A 21455-nucleotide genomic window follows, 5' to 3' on the forward strand; every position below is an offset into this window, starting at 1 on the left:
TTTGGAAGGCCCTTCCATGAATAGGGTGTGTACCAAAAAACAGCCCTTTAGGATCATCCTAACCCTGCCATTTGTGGAGGGGAAAAATGGTCAGAAACAATGTCTGTCCATTTTCCCCTCGACCTTTGATTGGGTTAGGATGATCCTATAGGGCTGATTTTTTGTACACACCCTATCCATGGAAGGGAATTTCAAATGAATGCTTTGGATCACCCCAAAAAGTGGGCCACATGAGTTTTTGAAGCAGCTGCTCAGATGAGCTACCTGAGCAGCTGCGCAGGAACACTATTCTCTCTCTCTCTCTCTCTCTCTCTCTCTCTCTCTCTCTCTCTCTCTCTCTCTCTCTCTCTATATATATATATATATATATATATATATATATATATATATATACATATACATATATATAGGATAATCCCAACCCTACGATTTGTGGAGGTAAAATGGACGTGTATAAACCTTCACAAATCTGTCCATTTTTTAACTCCACGATTCGAAGGGTTAGGATGATCCTATGGAGCTGATTTTTTGTGGACACCCTATCTATGTGAGGGCCAATCAAATGAATGGTTTGGATCACCCAAACAATGTGGGCCTCCACTGTATTTTAAGCTAGTGTGTAGATAACTTATCTACACTTGTGTGTAGAAACCGTATTCTCATATATATATATATATATATATATATATATATATGCCTTCTAGATAAATTGAATTCGTTCTAAATTCAAACCCAATATGGATTCAGCCTGGTTTAGTAGAGTTATTAAGTCATGTGTCTCCATGGCAAACATGCATGTTGTACATGAATTTGTTAGTCATAAAAGAACTTATTTGAGTTTTCATTGGGCGAAGAAGGTTACAAGACCATAGAAGAGTAATTTAAACCAATTAGATGCACACAACTGCTAGCTATTGAAGTGAGAGATCCGTGTTTGCTTCCCATATGGATGGCTCATGCACTGTTTGCTTCCGCTCATCTGAGAAACTATCATGCTCTTATTGAGCCATCTCTACTTCTTGGAAAAAAAAAACAATGCAACAAAATCTTGTGTCACGAAGAGGTAGATCTTGGTAAAATGCACCTCATAAGTTTTCCCAGGGAGAATGATTGTTTCCTTGTAGTCATCGTTTTTCCTGTAGAGCCATAGAAACCACTTCAGTTTGAAAACTATAGTACTCATTTCAAATTTCTAGTATGGTGGCTGCATCAGAAATGTGAAAGAAACTGAACAAGTAAAGCCTTAAACATCATGAAATGAGAGAGACCCTGCCTCGATTCCAAAGCACCAGCATCCTCTGCTGAAATTAGGAAGGGGGAATTCGCGAATACCTCACTGGAGTACATAATTTAATCAGTCAAAAATACAAATTCAAATTGCATAAACAAATGTGCAAGTACTTTTGCTGCAACCATATTCATTACCCAATAAGGTAGAATTCTAGAATACTATTTAAATAAATGATGATGAGCAATGTAAACGTCGCACCAGAACCAATTGAGCTGACAAAAACAATGAGGCAAGCTATTAAACTCATGGGTTCACCACTAGGTCCATTTATGAACTATGAGTAGCAAAGAGAAAAATGGCTTCAAGCTAAATCAACAGTTGTAACCAAGGAACATCCAAGTGCTGAAGAAATTAAACTAAAAAGAAAAGAAACTTGAATGGAAAACAAAAAAAAAAAACATGATAAAAAAAACTCACTCACTCAAGCAGAAGAGATAGAAGCATATCGAGCAACAATGAATAACAGAACTATTAAAGACCTCAGAAAGACAATAGTAAAATACCTTATGAATTTAAGAAATCGTTCGAACTCAGAGGTGTAAACATGCACTGCTTGCTCCAAGACAGCAAGCTGATCCTTGTGCCTGCACAGAAAGAACATAGAAAATAAAAATGGATTCAACCAAGTGATTCTTTCTTAAGAAAAGGATTGAAGCTAACAACAATATAAAAATGGTTGGGGTGAATAAAAAATTGCTAGACCGGAAATCATACAATTTAATTAGAAATTAGCAAACTGAATATTTAAGCGAAGAAATATATCTCACGGTTTTCTTGTCTCAAAACGGCCCCAATAAAGAAGAAGAAAGAGTCGAATTGAAAGCACCATGCTTGTAAGGCTGTATAGAGAAGGCCCGTAGCGTTGTCGTTGTTCCTCCATGGGCCTAAAGTACAACATCATTTGAAGTACAATATTACCACACATTATATGCATTCAAAATACATGACCCATAGGGAATTGACCAAGTCAAGACATCACTGAATTTCAACAACACTTTCAAGGGGAAAAATCATACCCCTCATCATCATTTATTTGCCGTATAAAATCTAATAAAACCTGGAAGAAATACAAGTATCAGATGACAATAATATGGCATAATTTCCAAAGAAAAAAGAAATAAACAAAATATAGAACTTCAAGAATTATCATATATTGGAAATAGCATCAATAACTAAAATCAATACCCAACTATTTAACACCAATGACAAATTCAGTTATTTTTACAACATTATAGAATCAGTTACTTCTTATTATAGAATAATAAGAACAACATCCGATTAGGAAAATGTAAAAAAAATAATCAGTTCACACTAGAATTGCAGCTCCTCCTAAATTTTCTAATATTTAGGAAAATGTAAAAGAATAATCAGTTCACACTAGAATTGCAGCTCCTCCCAAATTGTCTAATATGTTAAATCTCAGACAACATTGACATCCAACAACAATTTTTTGTTGAAGAAATTTGCGCAAAACAACATGAAGAGATGGTATTTGTACTTCCAAAGAAATCATAGAAGGAGAAGGGATATGTCCTTGCTAACCTATAGGGAAAGCATTTTTACTTAGGAGGATGTAGCACCGGATTGTTTGTCTCTTCTACAAGATCAGGCTCATTCCATTGTCATTGCTAATTCTTACTTTGTGAATCAAAATCTAGAGAAACTAAGGGCGTGTTCGGCAAGGCTTCTCATTAACGCCTAAAGAATCGTGCGGAAAACAGGATAATGAGAATCTTCCGAAGCGGATCATAGTCGCTTCGGAAAATCTCATCATATCGCATATCTTTAGCGCCTTAAAAGATAGGAATGGTAGAAACGGACTCTTGTGGGCATAAGGTATAATTGTTTTTAACCCAATTAAAAACAATTAAAGATTGAAGCCTTTTACATAAGGGTTTTTTCGTACTATTAAGATAGGGCCCTTCATAGATGGCCTTGATGGCATAAGGTATAATTGTTTTTAACCCAATTGATGGGGGACCATCACAACATAATGACAGCCAAGAGAGGGACTATTGATTCAAAGTGACTTTCTTTATTTTATTTTTATTTTTTTATTTATTTGATCGAATTAAGTCTTTGTAAGCTTTTATTAATGTGTTATAATAGTTATTCATAGATGGCCTTGATGGCATAAGGTATAATTGTTTTTAACCCAATTGATGGGGGACCTACCACAACACAAAGACAGCCAAGAGAGGGGCTATCGATTCAAAGTGACTTTCTTTATTTTATTTTTATTTTGTTTGTTTGGTGCATCAAAGTAAGCTTTTATTAATGTGTTATAATAATTAGAGGGTGCAAAGTGTCACCCAAGTAGTTGCTCATGTCTCCTCTTTTCTTGCTGCATCACCCAACTAGTTATACTCATCTTTCCTCTTCTATTGCCATGTGTCACCTAAGTGTCATCCAAAAGTCATTAAAACATATGCAAAGAAGGGGGAAAAGGGATTGCTTGTGACCCAGAGATGGACCAGAAACACAAACCGAGGAAGAGAGGAGTTGCGGCTGTTCGTGGTGCACAATATGATGCTGATAGGTGCCAATTCAACGTGATGCAGATGGGGCTACTTATGGATGACGACACATGTTTTAACTTGATGATTCTGTGCCTTTTTTTTTTTTTTTTTTTTTAAATCCAGTAGCTTTTTCTACTTTTAAAAGTAATTAGTTAGAGAGTTGTAAATTATTAGGACAGGTACCGTTGAAAGAATGCTCAGTTCTAGACTGTCTTAATTTCTAAGCATTTTTTAAAGAAGTCCGTACTAATTAGGACTTTTTTGGTGATAGACCAAGTGGGGGAGTATATGTGTGAGGGTGTGTGTGCATATATATATATATATATATATATATATATATATATATATATATATATGTGTGTGTGTGTGTGTGTGTGTGTGAGGGTGTGTGTGCATATATATATATATATAGAGGAAAGTGTTTCTAGTCCGGCCGACTAGAGATCATTCTCTAGTCCGCCACCCAAAAACACATGGGTCCCACATATTTGGGTGATGCAAAGCATTCATTTGATGGGCCCTGACATAGAGACGGTGTCCACAAGAAATTAGCTTCATAGGATCATCCCAACCCTATGATTTGTGGAGCTTAAAATGGACGGCTATAAACCGCCACAAATCTGTCCATTTTTTAACTCCACAAATCGAAGGGTTAAGAAGATCCTATGAAGCTGAATTTTTGTGGACATCCTATCTATGATGAAGCCTATCAAATGAATGCTTTAGATCACCCAAATATGTGGGACCCATGTGTTTTTGGGTGGCGGACTAGAGAATGATCTCTAGTCGGCCGGACCAGAAACACTTTTCTCATATATATATATATATATATATATATATATATTAGGGGTGCAAGTTTGGCCCTGTCAGCCCTGACCCGCCCTGAGCCCGAACAGGGTCAGGGCTGGATTTTCCAACCCTGAGGGCGGGTCAGGGTTCATTTTTTTAGACCCTGACTCGGGTCGGGTCGGGTTCTGGGTTAATGCCTCGGGTACCCTGACCTGGCCCGACCCTAAGTTTTCTATTATATAATTGAACCATCTGTGCATGTTTCTTTTGCTAATGTTTTCTATTATCTTGGATTGATGTTTCTTCAGATTATTATTATTAATTGTCTCTGTTGCCTGTCATGTTGTTGAATTCATATTGTCTTATTTTGTTCCCTTTCTCTGTTTATTGATCATTTTGTTCTATATGATAAGTGGTTGCTTTATTTTTGGCACTCTTAACAGGTATTTGCACTAGGGTAAATTAGGGCCGGCCGGGCCCGGCCAGCACTGAGCCCTGTAGAGCGGGCAATGGGTTGAGACTCAAGGTCAGGGCGGTCAGGGCCGAGATAATGGGATCCAGGGTTGGGCTAGGGTTTTGAAAAATCACGACCCAACCCGACCCTGTTGCAGCCCTATATATATATATATATATATATATATATATATATATATATATATATATATATATAGAGAGAGAGAGAGAGAGAGAGAGAGAATGGCTTGTGAGCAGCTGCTCAGATAAGCTTATATAAGCAGAGCTCACAAACCATCTTGTGGGGTATGGGGGAGGGGGGGGCACATTTTTTGGGGGATCCAAAGCATTCATTTAGAAGGCCCTTCCATGGATAGGGTGTGTACCAAAAATCAGCCCTATAGGATCATCCTAACCCAATCAAAGGTGGAGGGGAAAATGGACAGACACTGTGTGTCCATGTTTCTGCCCATTTTTCCCCTCCACAAATGCCAGGGTTAGGAAGATCCTATAGGGCTGATTTTTGGTACACACCCTATCCATGGAAGGGCCTTCCAAATGAATGCTTTGGATCCCCCCAAAAATGTGGCCCCGCCTATGGTTTGTGAGCTCTACTCAGATAAGCTTATCTGAGCAGCTACTCACAAACCATTTCCTCATATATATATATATATATATGTATGTTTCCCTTTCAAAACAAAAAAAAGGTATGTATGTATGTACTTGGAACTCTGTTTAGGATGTTTTCTTTTTGCTATTGTAATAAGAAAGGAGCTGAGTTTGGGTGCAGATTTTTACTACATTCCATTTGTGGAGTTTTCTTCGGAAGAAAACTTTCAATCTAAAAATTTCGGCAGGGTTTTCCTAGGATCTGATCTATGGATGTAATCAAACTCGCTTAGATCTATTTTCTGGAGTGATTCTTCATTCTTTTGATTAGTTAGCATTCAAAAGGTTAGTTGTTGTGCATTCTGCAGTACTTTTTGTTTTAAAATGATATAAAAAAGAAAAAAACTGTATTTTTGTCTATTAGCTTAACACATTGTTGAAATATATTGTTGTGTATTCGGCAATCAAGAACTCCTAGAAAGCCAGAGGGCTTTCTAGGAGGGCTCTCATCCTGATTCTAGTGAAGACGTGAATGAAAACAAAAATTATGATGAGATTACAAAGATGATTCAACTAAGCGGAGAAGCATGTGTCACAAGAATCAGCCAAGAGATGGAGAAGAGGGGTCAATTTGCTCAATCCAACATTGTTCTTGCCCAAATTCCACGCAATCAAGAGATGCCTCTAGCTCCAAGTGTGTCGGAACAAGTAGAGACTAATTCAGGAGTTGAAGATCAGGTAACCTATAGATATCATGCTCCACTCTATAAAAATCCCTCAAAAAAATTCCAACCCATTACTCAAATTCCACAAGAAAATAAATGATGAGAAAGGAATTAAGATCGAGATTCCCAAATTTTTTGGAAGACTAGAAGCCGAAGAATAGATGGGTGACTATGGTGGAAGAAGTACTTGACTACAAGGAGGTACCAGTGCATAAAAGGGTTTCATTGGTTGCTTTGGGGCATAGAGATCGTGCAATGGCTTTATGAAAATCGATAAAAATTCTAAGAAGCTGACTGTCCAAACCTGCAATTACGACTTGGGAATAGATGAAAAGATTGATGGGAGAAGAGTTATTGCCCTTGTATCATCAAACCTTATATGAGTGACTTCAACTTATTCAAGGTACAAAAATTTTCTCAATACGAGTAGTTTTAAAATTTGCTTGTAAGAAATCAGTTGGGATACACCCAAGAGCAATTGACTGCAAGATACTTAAGCGGTAGAAGACACATAAAAAGATATAGGTAACGGCTTTGGCAGAGAACTTCTTACATTGAGTAGCAGACAGATGAACATAGCATATGCATCAAGAGTATCCCACTCTTTTCTTTTGATTTGTAAGCTGGGATTAAACCTGCGACCTCAGGGTTGAGAAACAAAGCCTTATCCCACTCTTTTTTTTTATTGGTAAGCTGGGATCGAACCTGCGACCCCAGGGTTGAGAAACAACGCCTCAAGCATTGAGCTACAGGCCCAACCCCTGTGTCATGATGTTCTATGACAAAGATATAAAACCAAGAAAAGACAGAGAGAACATAGGATTTCGGTTTGATGAAAAGAATGCATGTAAAACGAGAAAAATCATCAAAATATATAACGCAATAAGTGAACAAGAAAGAGAGGACGGAACAAACCATTCAAAAAAAAGAGAGGACAGAACAAGTCTTCATACATCTGAATGTACTAACTCAAATGGAAAAGAAGTAATTTTATTAGATGATTAAAAAGGAAGTTCAGTACGTTTTCCAAGTTTAGGACTTGGGAAACTTATTACAACAATGAACAGTAACATATGACTGAGAAACTGAAGCTTGCAAGGTGGGACTGTTAATGTGACCAAGGCAGTGATGCTACGCTAATAGTGATGGAGATGATGCGAACATGGAAACAAGTTCAATGAAAGTAACAATAGCAGAGGATCTAAAATCTGCAGCACCCAAAATGTAGAAGTTGCCACAGGGAGTGCCTTTAGCAAGGATTGTCCCCAATTGCAAATCCTTCAAAAGAACACACAAAGGGGCAAAAATAAAGTAACAAGAGAATTGAGAAGTGAATTGTGAGTCAAACAATTTACATTGAATGCTAGGAAAATTTAGTGTACATCAGGAACATGAAAAAAAAACAGAAATGGAAGGAATGGAAACAGTGCATAGATGGTCAATACGTAGGAAGGACCCATCACCCATGACGAAACACAACGAATTGGAATAAGGGACGAGAGAGGAAATATTACCTATGTGATCAATGAGGTGATGGTGATGAGTGGCACCTGCATCAACTAACCAAATGACATCTAGCTGGAGGTCCGGCATAATAGGATGAGGTAGATGCTCGTCCCCATGGGAAACTAAGGCTGTGGAGGAACATGTTCGGGTGGAGTGTGCAGTAATTTGATTTGGAGACCATCATAAGGGGGACAAAGCGGGTGTTGCTCGGCGTCTTGGATCATCTTGAAGACTCTTTTGCTCAGTAGTCTAAAGCCCGAATCCTACAACTCTGGACATATGTTCGGTAGGGGTGTCAACGGATCCACTTCGGGTCGGATTCACCTATGTTACAGTCACGATCCATTCAAATTCCTTATCGGTCAGGTCGGAGTCAGATTGTTCTTCGGATCCTACTTTCCACGTCATGATCAAGATCCATTTTAATTCGGACCGTCCATCGGAGTGTCCTATTATGTCCCACTAAGCTAAGTAAACAATTTATTTTTAAAAGAGATAGAACGGCAGTCCACTATTAGTGTGTCTCTATTCATTTTCTTCAACTAAATTAAAAATTTATCTATGTTTAATCTATGTGTATAATAATGCTTGTAAACAATAAAACTAATCAAAATTACATACACAAATATAATGTATAACTATTATCAAAGAATATGATGCATAGAGAACAAAACCCTCTCTCTTTTCCTTCGTGAAAGTATGAAATGATGAGAGGTTTTGACCAAAATACCCTTCATAGAACGGTTAGCATTAACAAATTTGGAGGGTATTTTTGTAAACCATTTCGGATCGTGACTATCCAATGGGCATCTGTGGTGTGCCCATACACAATCTAAAAATTTTCGGATCCTAGATTTGATGATCCGAAATATGCCCATGGATCCTATTCATATGTTTAGATCCCGTTCATTAACGTTCGGATTCGGACAATCCAATTGGACCGTCTGGATCCATTGACACCCCTAATGTTCGGCATTTTCATAAAGGGTCTATGTTGACTCACGAGTACTTATTGAAGATGAAAAATCTCTACTTAGAATGGGGAATCGTGATTCCCCAAAATGCGATTCGAAAACAGGAATCTTCTCGATTCTCCAATTTTTGGGAATCCCGTTTCGGAAACATGGGAATCGCAATTCCCACTCTATGGGAAGCACTTTTATTGTCCATTTACTTAAGATTTACATGTAAATAAAGGGAATACACCCCATTTGAATCTATTAAAAATAGTTTCAAGACCCAAATCTAAAAGGATAAAAAGTTAACTTTTTGGTTCTAGTACAATATTAAAAAAAAAAATGGGTCGGGTCAAAATCTTAACTTCCAAACGATGGGGTATTTTTTCAATTTTAAAAATTCATAAACTCTATCATGTCCAAACAATATTAAATTTCAAAAGTCAGGTAAAAAAATCTAATAAGTTGGTTTCTAAAAAATTTTCATCTTGTCGGGCACTGGGCAACACATTGGTCAACAGACTGGTCAACACAGGCATTTTAGACGATGGTGATTTTCCTTTAAGTAAATGTTAAATCTTTTAATAAAAATTGTTTTTTTTAATATTTGGTTCATATAATTATTTCTTTTTTTTTTTTAGTAATTTTTTATTTTTTTAAAACTATTAAAAAAATTCTCCGACCCTTCACGCTTCCTGCTTCCCACCTTCCTCCCGCTTCACTTCCTGCTTTGGCAACCTTGACATCCAACACCAAAGCTAGAAATTGGAGGGATAGGGTAGAGCTAAACCAAGAAATAACATTATGATCTTTTACGTTCCACACTTCATAATTAGATTTCTTCTCCCATTTGTAAGTCTTGGTGTGAAAGGCCTTGAAGATGATCCAAGACGCCTTATGGGTAATAAAAAGAGTTTATGTTTTCCAAAGGAGGTAGTTATCAATGGTGAGGATAATGGTCACCATGTGGGGCAAGACAGTGAAGGGAGGAGCCGTAGGATTGCAGGAAGAAAAAGGAATTACTAAAATGAAGCCTTTAGAAAATATAAGAAAAAAATGGAAGATTGAGAGGAAAGAATACAATACGGTAAATGGGTAAGGGAAGAAAGAGAGGAGAAGAGAAAGGCCTCAATTTTAATAAAGAGGGGTTAAGATTTGAAAGGGAAGAGTAAAATGGGATTTCAGGGTCCAAATGCAAGATGAAGGGGGGAAAGGGCTGATTTATGTGGGATTTATGTAAGAAAACAAGGGGATGATGCTAGCATGTGCCTTTTTCTTAAGTTGGGGGCTAACTAGCACATGACTTAAGTGTGAAGGTCTATCTTTATGCTTTAAGAAACTCACTGATGGGAACCAATCTTCACAAAAGTTTGAAAAATGAATTAATTATGATAGTGAGGCCCATTAGAAGTGCATTAGGGTTTTTTATTTATTTTGCGGGGTATAATTGCCTTTTATTTGTATAGGGGCATATAGGTCGTAGTGGGATTTATAAATTTAACGTAAGTGGGGTGGACTAGTAGTTTGTTTTAGTTAGGGTTTTATTTGTTCGAGTCACATAGGGCCCACATGTTAGTGCTTTGTTGCTAGTTTTTATTTTTGTGATTCTTAAATTAGAAGTTTCTAGAAGTTGGGTTTTTTTTATACAATTCACGTGACTATTCAAACACTTGTTAGGGTTATTAGGAGCCCCAAGTATGGAAGTTTCTAGATGTTGTGCACAAGTTCTATGTAATATAAGGCCTAAGGGCCATCAATTACATAATGATATGAATAACACAGTGTGAACACAATGTTTGCATTATTACAATCTTTGTGGATGTGATATCTACATTTGGAGGTGTGAAGCCTCGATTTCCTATGTATCATTCCCTAAGAAACCAATTGGTGTGATACCTTTAGTCTTGTTGGTGTGATTCCTACACAACTATTTTGATTTCCTTCGGTGGACGCCAAAGGAACCCATTGGTTGATGTGACTCTTAACACACCTATCCTTTCTATCTTGCTTATCTAAGGAATTTATTTATTTACGATTATTGTATACGAGAAATTATTTACCTTGGTTTAGATCCAGCAATTTTTTGTTACGTTCGCTCAATTAAATGCAAACTTGCAGGTAACTTCATTGAGGTTCATGTTAACAAAAGAAAAGAGGAACAAGAATGAGAGAAAAGAGTGGAAACACCAGAGAAAAACTCCAAAAGGTGGAGGCTAGGATGCTCGAAAAGAAGAAGATTCATATATTGAGCAAAAACTGTTGTTTTTAGAGATGAAAATGGGTGGATCTGATTTTAAAGATGAGAATGGTAGGGATTTCGAAGCATAAAAAAGGTGGAGAAAAGCGAGAATGAAAAAGAGAGAAGTAATGGCTAAAGTAGGATCAAATACTTCTTTTGGATAGCAGATCTTGACCCACAGCTTCACTCTTGATCAATCACCCTGATACCATATAAAGTGGGATGTAATAATGATGTGATGCAGGAAGAAGAAAGAAAGGAGCTAGAGACATCCATATTTGGGGAAAGAATAATTCATTAATTTGGAAAATGTGCATAAAATGGCTTGTATACAATGCTTGAAAAATGCCTAAAATACTGCTGAATGGTATTTTCTAAAACTAATACCTTCCCACTAAGTGCAGTTGTGCCATGAAGGTTCATACCATCCAACTCAAAGAATTTGAGAACAAAGCCCAAAACAGCATGAAACAGTAACTGGAATTTGTCCTCACTCCGTGTGGCAAAGTAAGACATGTCTCATGCAAAACAACACCTTCAGAAAGTAGTTAATGGTACGAATTTCATCTCTAGCCGCAAAAAAAATACTGAGAAATTGGTTGGGCACAACCATTGTCCAATATTGAACCCAAGAAGTCAGTATCTGCCCAAACTGCATTGTAGAAGTGATAACATTCAAACACACCACCATTGAGGTCAAGGTATCACTAGTCACCTCTTGAGGAATATAATTAATCCTCAATAACTTCCTCTTCTTTGATAAACAAAATTTCTGTTGACGGCAAGACATATTTAAAGAAGCAACAAAAATCCTAACCGATAAACAAAGAAGTCTAGACATTCCCCTTAGCAAGAGCAACTCCTATCACACAACCATCAGAATATTTTGAAGCTCACACAAACTCCAAGTGAACAACCTCACACACAAAGACCACGCCTTCCTTACCCGCAATCTTTGTCCCCACCCACTGAGCACCTTGAAATGTTTTATCCCAAGCCACTTATTCTGCCCATAGCAGTCACGAGTGTGAAACACCCACCCAAAAAAAAGCCCCTGCTCAACCACTGACCTACAAAGCACCAAAAAACCATGCATAGTCTGTTTAAGGGAGATTACACTGCCCAATGACAAACAAACATGACCATCATGGCATTTTAGAAGGAGGCTTACCCAAAAGAATCATGCCATACTGCATATGCAAAATAATAAGCCACCTCTGCAAATTTAAATGTCTTCTTTAGCAGAACATTGGATATCAATGAGTGGATAAAGGGACCAAAATGTATCACATACCATCTTTAGAATAAGAGCAAGAGGGTGTGTGGGTCTCCTCAACACTTGGGAGCAAATAAAAAAGATGCACTACAGAATCACAACATACAATCATGGCTTTATATGTCTCTACCAAAACCAACATGAAATGACCAAAATGTTTTTGTTTCATCCCCACCAAAACTGAAACTCAAATGCAAAAACCAAAATCGTATGTGCAATAGTGGTATACTATATGTATTAAATAATTATATTTATATGAATTGCTTGTGAAATATGATGCATGTATTATGTATAAATATTTATATAAATTACATGTGAAATTTAGTGTACACTGAATTATCGGACATGTGCGACAGTGCATGTACTGGGTGTTGATGTTTTTTGAAACATTATGGATGGTTGCCTTGCTTATGTGATGATTTCTAAGTGTACATTTGTGCTTATTCTAGCATTTCCTGAAGTTTCGTCCTAAAATTTTATCATTTGCATGTGTTTCGATATGCAAACAAAACAGAACATAGTCAATAACATGACCACTAAAATCTGAAAGTCAATTGTGATTACTTAATAAGGTTGCTCCATTGTGACCTGGTGGTCAGGGGTTCGAGTCACGGAAACATCTTTTGCAGGGGTAAGGCTGCGTACATCTAGCCCTCGCCAGACCCCGCAATGGCGGGAGCCTTGTGCACTGGGCTGCCCTTTTAATTGTGATTACTCAGTGGAAAAAACATTTTAAGGAAAATAGAAGTCATAAATAAAATTCGTATTCATGTCGGAAAGAATGCCAGCTCAACTAGTTAAATCACTTAGTTTGATGATACACATCTCATTGCTTCTGAGCAATAAATATAGGGAGATGATCCCCCATGTAGAATGATGTGCCCCCCTTTTAACGCTTATTGTCGGCAGACTTTAACTTTTTTGACGTCAAATCACGTTAAAAGGGAGGCACATTATCCTACGGGGATGGGTGCGGTGTGTGTGGTGTGTGTGTGTGGGGGGGGGGGTGGGGTGGGGGGGGGCGAAAAAATCATTGCCCTAAATATAATCCTTAGATCACCAGGTCCAACTGTATTAGCATATCTCCAAACAAGTGAGAAAACCCCCCTCTACAGCCTCCCAAATATCACCAACAAAATGGAGCCCAAGCGATAACATTTGAGGAATCCCCCCCAACCCGAATGAGACCGAAGTAAGATCTTTCTAAATAAATCCAAAACTTAAAAGATGACATTCCCTAGACACTTGTATCAATTCATCTATCTAATATATTGGTCATCATACGAGTATTTCTTAAAAAATTCAGATTGCACTCTAATGTTTACAACTGAAATTCTCCTTCCAAAAACTTTGACCCCTATCATGTGACAATCAAGAATTTCTTCGTCAACACAGCACCACATGCTCAAATAGCCAAGCAGAATGAGACTGTTCCCATAATTCAAAATTTCACATTCAATTGCACGACAGCCAAAACAGTTACAAATTGGAGGGATTGCCTAATGTTAGGGAAACTGGCTGACCAACTTGGTACTCAGCCGAATCGAATCAGTTTGGCCAATCTCTCAATACTAAGAATACATAAACTTTATAAAAGATAAATAAATAATGGGGAAAACGTAGTCAATTTTTATGTAATTAATGAGTTTTTGAAATGGAAAGAGCAACCTCCCACTCAATTACATTGTTTTGAGCATTGGTCTGCCCATCAGTGAAGTAAAAAACATGCATCTTAAATTCATGAGACAGGATTCACGAGAGAATAAACCAGTAGCCACTAGGGTTAATTAATTCACCCAGTAAACAACATACCTCTGGTACTCCAACCAAATACTTTACAAGGGTCTTGTAGACACCAGTTGCAGAACCGAGCTGCGCTAATTGTCTTCGTCTGAAGGGCAACAATCATGAGAAGTAGTTTTTCAATTTATAGACCCCTCCACAGCTGCTTAGTTTAAAAAAAAAAAAAACTACCTTTCCATTTGCTGATTCCATAGTAAAGCATATCGATCGCGTATACTTCCACCAGAACTAATCAAAGCATCAATCTCAGCTTGCCTATTCCTCTCTGAACGCTCCCGTTGCTGTCTGATAAGTGTGCCTCGAAAATCTTGAGGCATGTAGGTCATAACTGCAAATATATTTACAGATCCCCTGATCAATTGTCAAGAAAGTATCTCAGCAATGGCCTGAAGCACTGAAGTGAGTTTTTATATGCATATTGCCTAGCACATTCGTCAAAAAAATATGCATATTGCCGAGCCCACAGCAGAAAATAGATGTATTCCTAGTAAACCATAAAGCATTAGAAGAAAATGGTTTCGAAATAACGGATATCCCATAAAAGCACCTATCAAACATGCATATTCAAACCACTATGAAGCAAAAGAATCCAACAAATATCAGAACATGGACTGAGTACATACTTGGTACATCCAAAATAGATTCATCAACTTTCATTGTGTAGAAAGCATGATGATATGCTATACAAACTGGATGTTGTTATGAAAATTGTTGGCACATCAGAGAAAAAAGAAAGAAAATTAAGATTGTATAACTTAACAAATGAAACTATCAAAGATGGTCTAATAGGAAAGCACAGGAGTATGAATGGTAGGCTTTAGCTTTTGTTGAAGGTGCTACGGAAGATACTGGTTTTGCGGATGTTGGCAGATCTCTCCTTGGAGCTTCCAGACCTGCTTTAATTTTCTCTATTGATTTCATTCTGATAACATTGGCATGGGTGATTTAGAGAAAATCAGAAAATGTTATGTAGAAGCAGTGTGACAAGAAAGCACCATTCAAGAAAAAAGAATTTAATAAGAGTTCAATGCATGTTGGGAACACATATTGGGCACATATGGGCACAACTACAGGATCAAATCTTAGCTTATCCTTTTTTTCTAATTTTCAAACCTTAAATTTTGTAGAAGAAATTTAAAATACAAATTTTTTAAATAAAATGACAAAATTATTGAAACATGCTAACAAGTAACTAAACCATATCTCAATGCAAGATATACTAATATGAAATTATAAAGCATATAATACTATCTTATTTGTTGAGAGTGCTTTACATAATTTTCCATGGGGACATCAGCTATTAGTGGCATACTTGTAAGTTGTAATTGCCATTTATTGTGACTATATATGAGTAGAGAGGTCTTGGGGTTTTACTTCCCCCCACGAATTCTCTCTTCTTCACCTCCTTTCTTTCTTCTCTTCGTTCCCTTTCCTTTCTTACTTGCTTCTCCTTCTCTTTTAAATTAGTAACACGGTATCAGAGCCATTGATCTGAATTCTGGTCATGTTCTAGTTCTCTTCATCTTCCTGCTTTTTTTTATGATCTCACTTTAGACCTTGTCATTCAAAGTTGAAGCTCTCATGAAACCCTATCCTAGGGTTTTCAAGTGATGAAGCCAGCATAATTGGTTGGCTGTATTTCAGATGGTGTGTATTCGTATTTCCACTTTTTATGGATATATGTACAAAAAGCAATCAGAACCTACATATGCCTACATTTACATTGAAATACAATGCTCCAATCAAGTGTGTCAGTTAGTGTGGTTTGATTATGAAGTGAAAGTACATCTGCTAGTATGTGCTACTCAAAATACATGTTTGCCTACTTGAATCTGAAATCTGGCATATAATTGTGTTTTTTAAATCTAAAACTTTTTTCTTGAATCCAAAATCTTAGATTCACACCCAAAGGGCCTTCTCCTAAGATTCTTTATTTATCGCCTTCGAGTTTTCCTGCAACAAATTGGTATCATAGCCTAAGTAACACTATGTTTACAATAAGTGGGAGAACTTATAAGTAAAAGTTGATAGATCTAGAAAGGGATGAATCCAAATTTTAGAAGAGTTGGATCTCCAATGAGAGACTATAAGCTTTGGAAGGTGGAAGACCTATAACTCCACAGCCAAACCCAAATCCAGTAGATAACTAGCATGGAGGATTGAACCACCAACATAGAGGTGATGATGAAGAATTAGGACAGCAAGATTCAATTCCTTGTATAGCATCAAGAATTCTTGTGAGGGACTATCCACCCACTAGAGGATCAATAGTGGTTTGATCGATGGAGGACTAAACCATGTGATAAAATCACTAAAAAGGTGTGATTAGAAGTTGTTGATTGCACTAGGAAGTGTGATACAGAATATTTTATCGATTGGATTGCTTCACTAGAAAAGTAATTTTATTGGTATGACATGTCTGAAGAAAGAAATGTCAAATTTGCTAAGGGTAAATTATTAGTCCATGTAAAGACTTGGTGGAGACGGAAAGAAGAGAAGCAGCATTGTACGGGGCAGCCACGTATTCCTAAAGGACAAGTTCCTACCAGAAGATTTCCAGAAAAAACTTTATGATCAAGTGTTGACTTTCCAACAGGGAACTTTATCAATGATGGAGTACATAATATTAAAATTTTAAAAAAAAAAATCAATGATGGAGTACATGTAGAAATTTGATGAGTTCTTGATGTGTGATGTGGGAGAAGATGATCGACAAACTCTTTCTTGCATCAAGAATGCATTAATGTAAGGACCCAACACGTACTTATAAGTAAATCTCTGCCAACTGAAATGCCTGTTTGAAGACCAGTGCCTGACTAGATGAACATTCAAGGAGACCAAAATATGGTACTTTTCTTACTAGACTTTTGAGGTTCAGTAATGTTTGGATATAATAGAATTTATGAAACTTTAAAATTGGCAAAATACCCCGGCATTTAAAATTTTAGATTTTGACCCGACCCCAAAACTTCGCAAAAGATAGGGATCCTTTATTTACATGTAAATCTTGATATTTCACATGGTTTTCATTTTTGAAAATCCTACGAAAGAATTTTGAGCTCTTTTTTTTCTAATCTTTCTCTATTGAATTATTGATTCTTCTCATAAAATTCTAAAGATTCTAATCTAGATTTTAGTATTATTTCTTGAATCTTGCACAGTTTATTAAATTTCTGGTTACTGCCATCAACTACATCTTTAATTAACCTGAAATCTAACATATTTTCCTTCTGTGTTAGTATGCTGAGACTGAACCTATGATTTATCTCTTGTAGTCAGGTCCACGAAATCCTTTCTATCTTTATTTCAGAATCTGTTGAATTTCTTTGTTACTGCAACAAAACTTTTATTAGGGATTACTTAAATAATTATAGAACCTAAATCTTATGACAGATAATTATTCTGAAGTCATCGAGAGAGTTTTTGAAGTCATTTGTTACTGCGGTTGGCATCGTTCTTGATTCCAAGTTGTTGAATGTTGTCTTCCAATTGTGTAACTCATCACTTTCATATGATCTAATGTGTGCGCTGTGTCCTCTAAATTTTTGTTGTTGTCCGTTCTTCTTTTTCTTTTTTTTAAAGGTAACATATTTCATTTCAAGGAGAAATAAAAGGTACAATCAAGGGGACAAGCTGTCACCAAAACCAAGATATAAGTCATACAACCCACATCAGGTACTACAGAAAAACCAAAAACATACAATCCCGGAAACACCAAAAAAATACAATCCCAGAAATATCAATGGACTGCGAAATCAAATGGTATCGATGCATTCAAAAAGGATATCCAACACCTTCTTGGGGTGGATATTGCACCACGACCGAATCCAAAACCACACCATCCTTTGGCAAACGATCAGCCATCTCATTGGCAGACCTTCTCATGTGTTGGATTTGAGGGCCAACAAAACACACCAAGTCCAGAACCTCCGCAATGGTATTATCAAGCTTCCAGGAGCCCCTACTCTCATTAGATGCCCAAGCTAACGCATTCGACGAGTCACCTTCGATAATAAGAGGGCCCAAGTTGTGTTTCACACACCATCTAAGACCAAATAGCAAAGCTTTAGCTTCAGCTTCATTGGCATCACAGAAACCGGTCAGCCCCGAGAATGACATCAATACAGCCCCATTAGCATCATGAATCAAGCCTCCAATGCCCAATGCCAGCTTGACCCAGGTTACCGATCAAGCTTCCATCAAATATCAATTTTACCCAACCCACAGAAGGAGCCATCCACTTCGAAGAAGTCTTCTCTTTTCTTTTTTTTCCAATAACACCGCATGCCAGTTTCTTAAAATTTCCCCAACACTATACATGAGACCAACCGAAGTTTACCCAATCCAAGATACAAGCCATGCTTCTCTTTTGTTGTTGTTCGTTCTTTACTCTTTATCATCTTATTGTAAGACTATGTCTTGCATACGACAGCTCAAAACCTGTAATCATTGCCATTGATTTAACCTCATCTGTGGCCTTATTCAAACTATCGATGAGGATACTATAAAGTGGCCTCATACAAATTATTGATGAGGATATTATAAAGTGGTCTCATCTGAATTATTGATGAAGATATTGTTTTTTTTTTTTTTTTTTTTGAGACGATAGGAAAGGAATATATTAAGAACCGAGCTGGTTCAAAGCAAGATACAGAAAGAGTGAGAGAAAGAAAATACAAAATCAAGGAGGGAGATAATCAAACCGCTCCAAGCTAGGCCTAAATACACCACTCCGAGCTGGGGAGCCAGCCTCTGAATTAGCTGATCTCCTCACATGCCTAAAGGATATAGACGAGAGAACAACTAGATCATCTAGTTCCTCAAAGAGAGATAAAAAACGCCACGGAGGAGAGGCCGCACCCAGAAGCCAGAGAATAACATTAGAGGAGTCCCCTTCCACTATCACCTTATCTAACACAGACATATCCAACGACTTAATCCCACAATGAACAGCTCTCACTTCCGCTTCATTCGAATCCGCCACTCCAATGGGGCCCGAGAAAGCCCAGAGAACATCCCCCTTGGAATCTCTGCATAAACCCCCAATCCCTGCATCACCAGGATTGCCAAGAGAGGATCCATCGAAATTCAGCTTTATCATTCCCTCAGGAGGAGGGATCCAAGGTTGATTAATTTTAACTTTGCTACTCCCCTCTCCTAGCAAATAGTCTACCAACCTTCCCAAAGATCATACGCTGAGACGAAATGAAACATAGGTAGGCTTCTAGCCCAAGAAATAACCTCGGAAATGATATTGATAAATATCCAGTAAGACGATTTTGCCACACCTTCAAACACTCGGGAATTTCTTTCCTTCCAAATGAACCACCATGAAGCCACCATACACATCTTCCATAGCAACTTACCCTTTCTTTTCCAGGGGTAAGTTGATGAAGATATTGTAAAGGGGCCTTTTTTGAATTATCAATGAGGATAAAGTGATTTCCTTGAATTTGAGCCTCATTTAGATTATCAATGGGAATATTGAACCATTTCATTGAATCTTTGCTTAAACCTTACAATATCGATTCTTGTATAGTACTCATGCTTATTTGCTTTCAGTGTAAAATCTGAATTGTATAGATCATGCTTAGTTTCTTACTGAGCTATTAGCTCATTCCTCCTTACTAATAATGTTTCAGAGTAATCGAGGGAACATAAGCATAGTTTCTGTTGGGTTACCATTTTCGGAAGCGGCTTGATGGAGAGGGTTGTTGCCTAATTGGAGCTGCTATGTAAATCAGTGTAGATATTAAGTGTTGTCGGTTTTAAGGTGTTGTGCATAGTTACAGGAAACTTTCTAGTTGGAGGGGTAGCTCGCTTTGGAAGTAGTGTTTTAAAACTCGTTGGCTCGGCTCGGGACTCGGCCGAGTCGACGCAGAATGGTGGTAGCCGCGTTATAGAGTCACGACTCGGCCGAGTCCGAGTCATGTTGAACCAAAAAAAAAAAAAAAGAATGACTCGATAAAAATGAAAAACAAGATTTGTTTTTTCAATGTAGAACACTGAAAGCTACAGGGCTGAATGTCTTGTCACTTGTCACTTGTCACCTGCCAACCACAGTAAAAATAAAAACTTTTTTCCAATGACAAGATTCGTTTTCAGTAAAAATAAAAAAACAAGATGGCTGAATGTGTTGTCACTTGTCACCTGCCAACCAATACAGCTGTTCTATCATGCCTTTTCAACCCCTAAATATTTGGGAAGTGCCATTAGTGTCCCTCTGTTTATTTGTGGCAACCCCTTCGAGTGTATTTATAACTACTTTTTTTGGACTACAGGGGCTGTCCCAGGTAAAAAGGAGGGAGAATATAACATTTTTTTAAGGGATCTACAAGGCAATCTTGCAAAAAGCCATCTAGTGGCATATTTTGTCTTATTCATTACGGGCCCTTAATGAATCTGAAGTGGTTCTCTGCTGTAAAAGTGGGCTGTGAGCCGTTGTATGGCTTTTTACAAAATTGCCTAGCAAATTCCATTTTAAAAAGGGAAATGTTATCAGCACTAATGTATTTTGATGAGGGCACTCCTCACTTTATTAAAAGTACGGTATGGCCCGCATCATAAGATGATCCAAACCGTCCATTAGATGGGCCACAGCCTAAAAAGGTTGTGCCCCAAAAATTATTTCCATAGGTTGATCCTAACCCTCCGATCTATAGAGGGTTAGGATCAACCCTCTACAATTCAGATGGGAGGGTTAGGATCAACCTATGGAAATGATTTTTTAGGCACAAGCTATTTATGCTGTGGCCCATCTATTGAACGGTTTGGATCATCCTATGGTGCGGACCATACCGTACTTTTAATAAAGTGAGGAGTGCCCTCATCAAAATACAGTAGTGCTGCTAACATTTCCTTTTAAAAATACCTCTATATTATTTCTATACTTTTTCTATTATTTTTTTTTTTTTAAATGAAGACTCATCTGATCTGACCGCATCAACCGCGCCAACCGCGTTTTGGCCACGTCCGCGCCGAGTTGACAAGGATTTTCTTCAGCCCCGTTCCGCGTCGGGTCCGCGTTTTTAAACACTGTAATTGGAAGCTAAGTTCTTCACACTTCCCAAATTTAGGGGAAGCATGGTTCCCACACGGTTCCTATTTAAGTGATTATATATTTCTGAGAGAGTATTTTCTACTTTTGATAATGCCAAAGGTACGAATATAAAAAAGAAGTGTATTTAAGACTTAAATATCATCTAAAATTTTAAATGAAACTTATATGAATAATAATTCCATAAAAGTAACATTAAATCTACATAAATAAAACATGTGAAACTATAAAT

At 37.4% G+C, this 21455-nt stretch overlaps 1 protein-coding gene across 1 annotated transcript in view; it reads right to left on the reverse strand.

The window, feature by feature from the left end:
* The window catches only part of LOC143880262 (retinal-binding protein), a 52264-nt gene that overhangs the window by 14149 nt on the left and 16660 nt on the right, over positions 1–21455 (reverse strand). Inside the window, exons 4-10 of the mRNA XM_077383102.1 lie at positions 14338–14494; positions 14176–14254; positions 2308–2348; positions 2059–2175; positions 1795–1875; positions 1274–1336; positions 1085–1136 (exon numbers count right to left, since the gene is read on the reverse strand). Of these exons, the coding sequence (XP_077239217.1) occupies positions 1085–1136; positions 1274–1336; positions 1795–1875; positions 2059–2175; positions 2308–2348; positions 14176–14254; positions 14338–14494 (590 nt within the window). The remainder of the gene's footprint in view (positions 1–1084; positions 1137–1273; positions 1337–1794; positions 1876–2058; positions 2176–2307; positions 2349–14175; positions 14255–14337; positions 14495–21455) is intronic.

This window comes from Tasmannia lanceolata, unplaced genomic scaffold (genome assembly GCF_043159265.1).
Source record: "Tasmannia lanceolata isolate RefF3 unplaced genomic scaffold, GAP_Taslan_0.1 ptg000006l, whole genome shotgun sequence".
Classification (NCBI taxonomy): domain Eukaryota; kingdom Viridiplantae; phylum Streptophyta; class Magnoliopsida; order Canellales; family Winteraceae; genus Tasmannia; species Tasmannia lanceolata.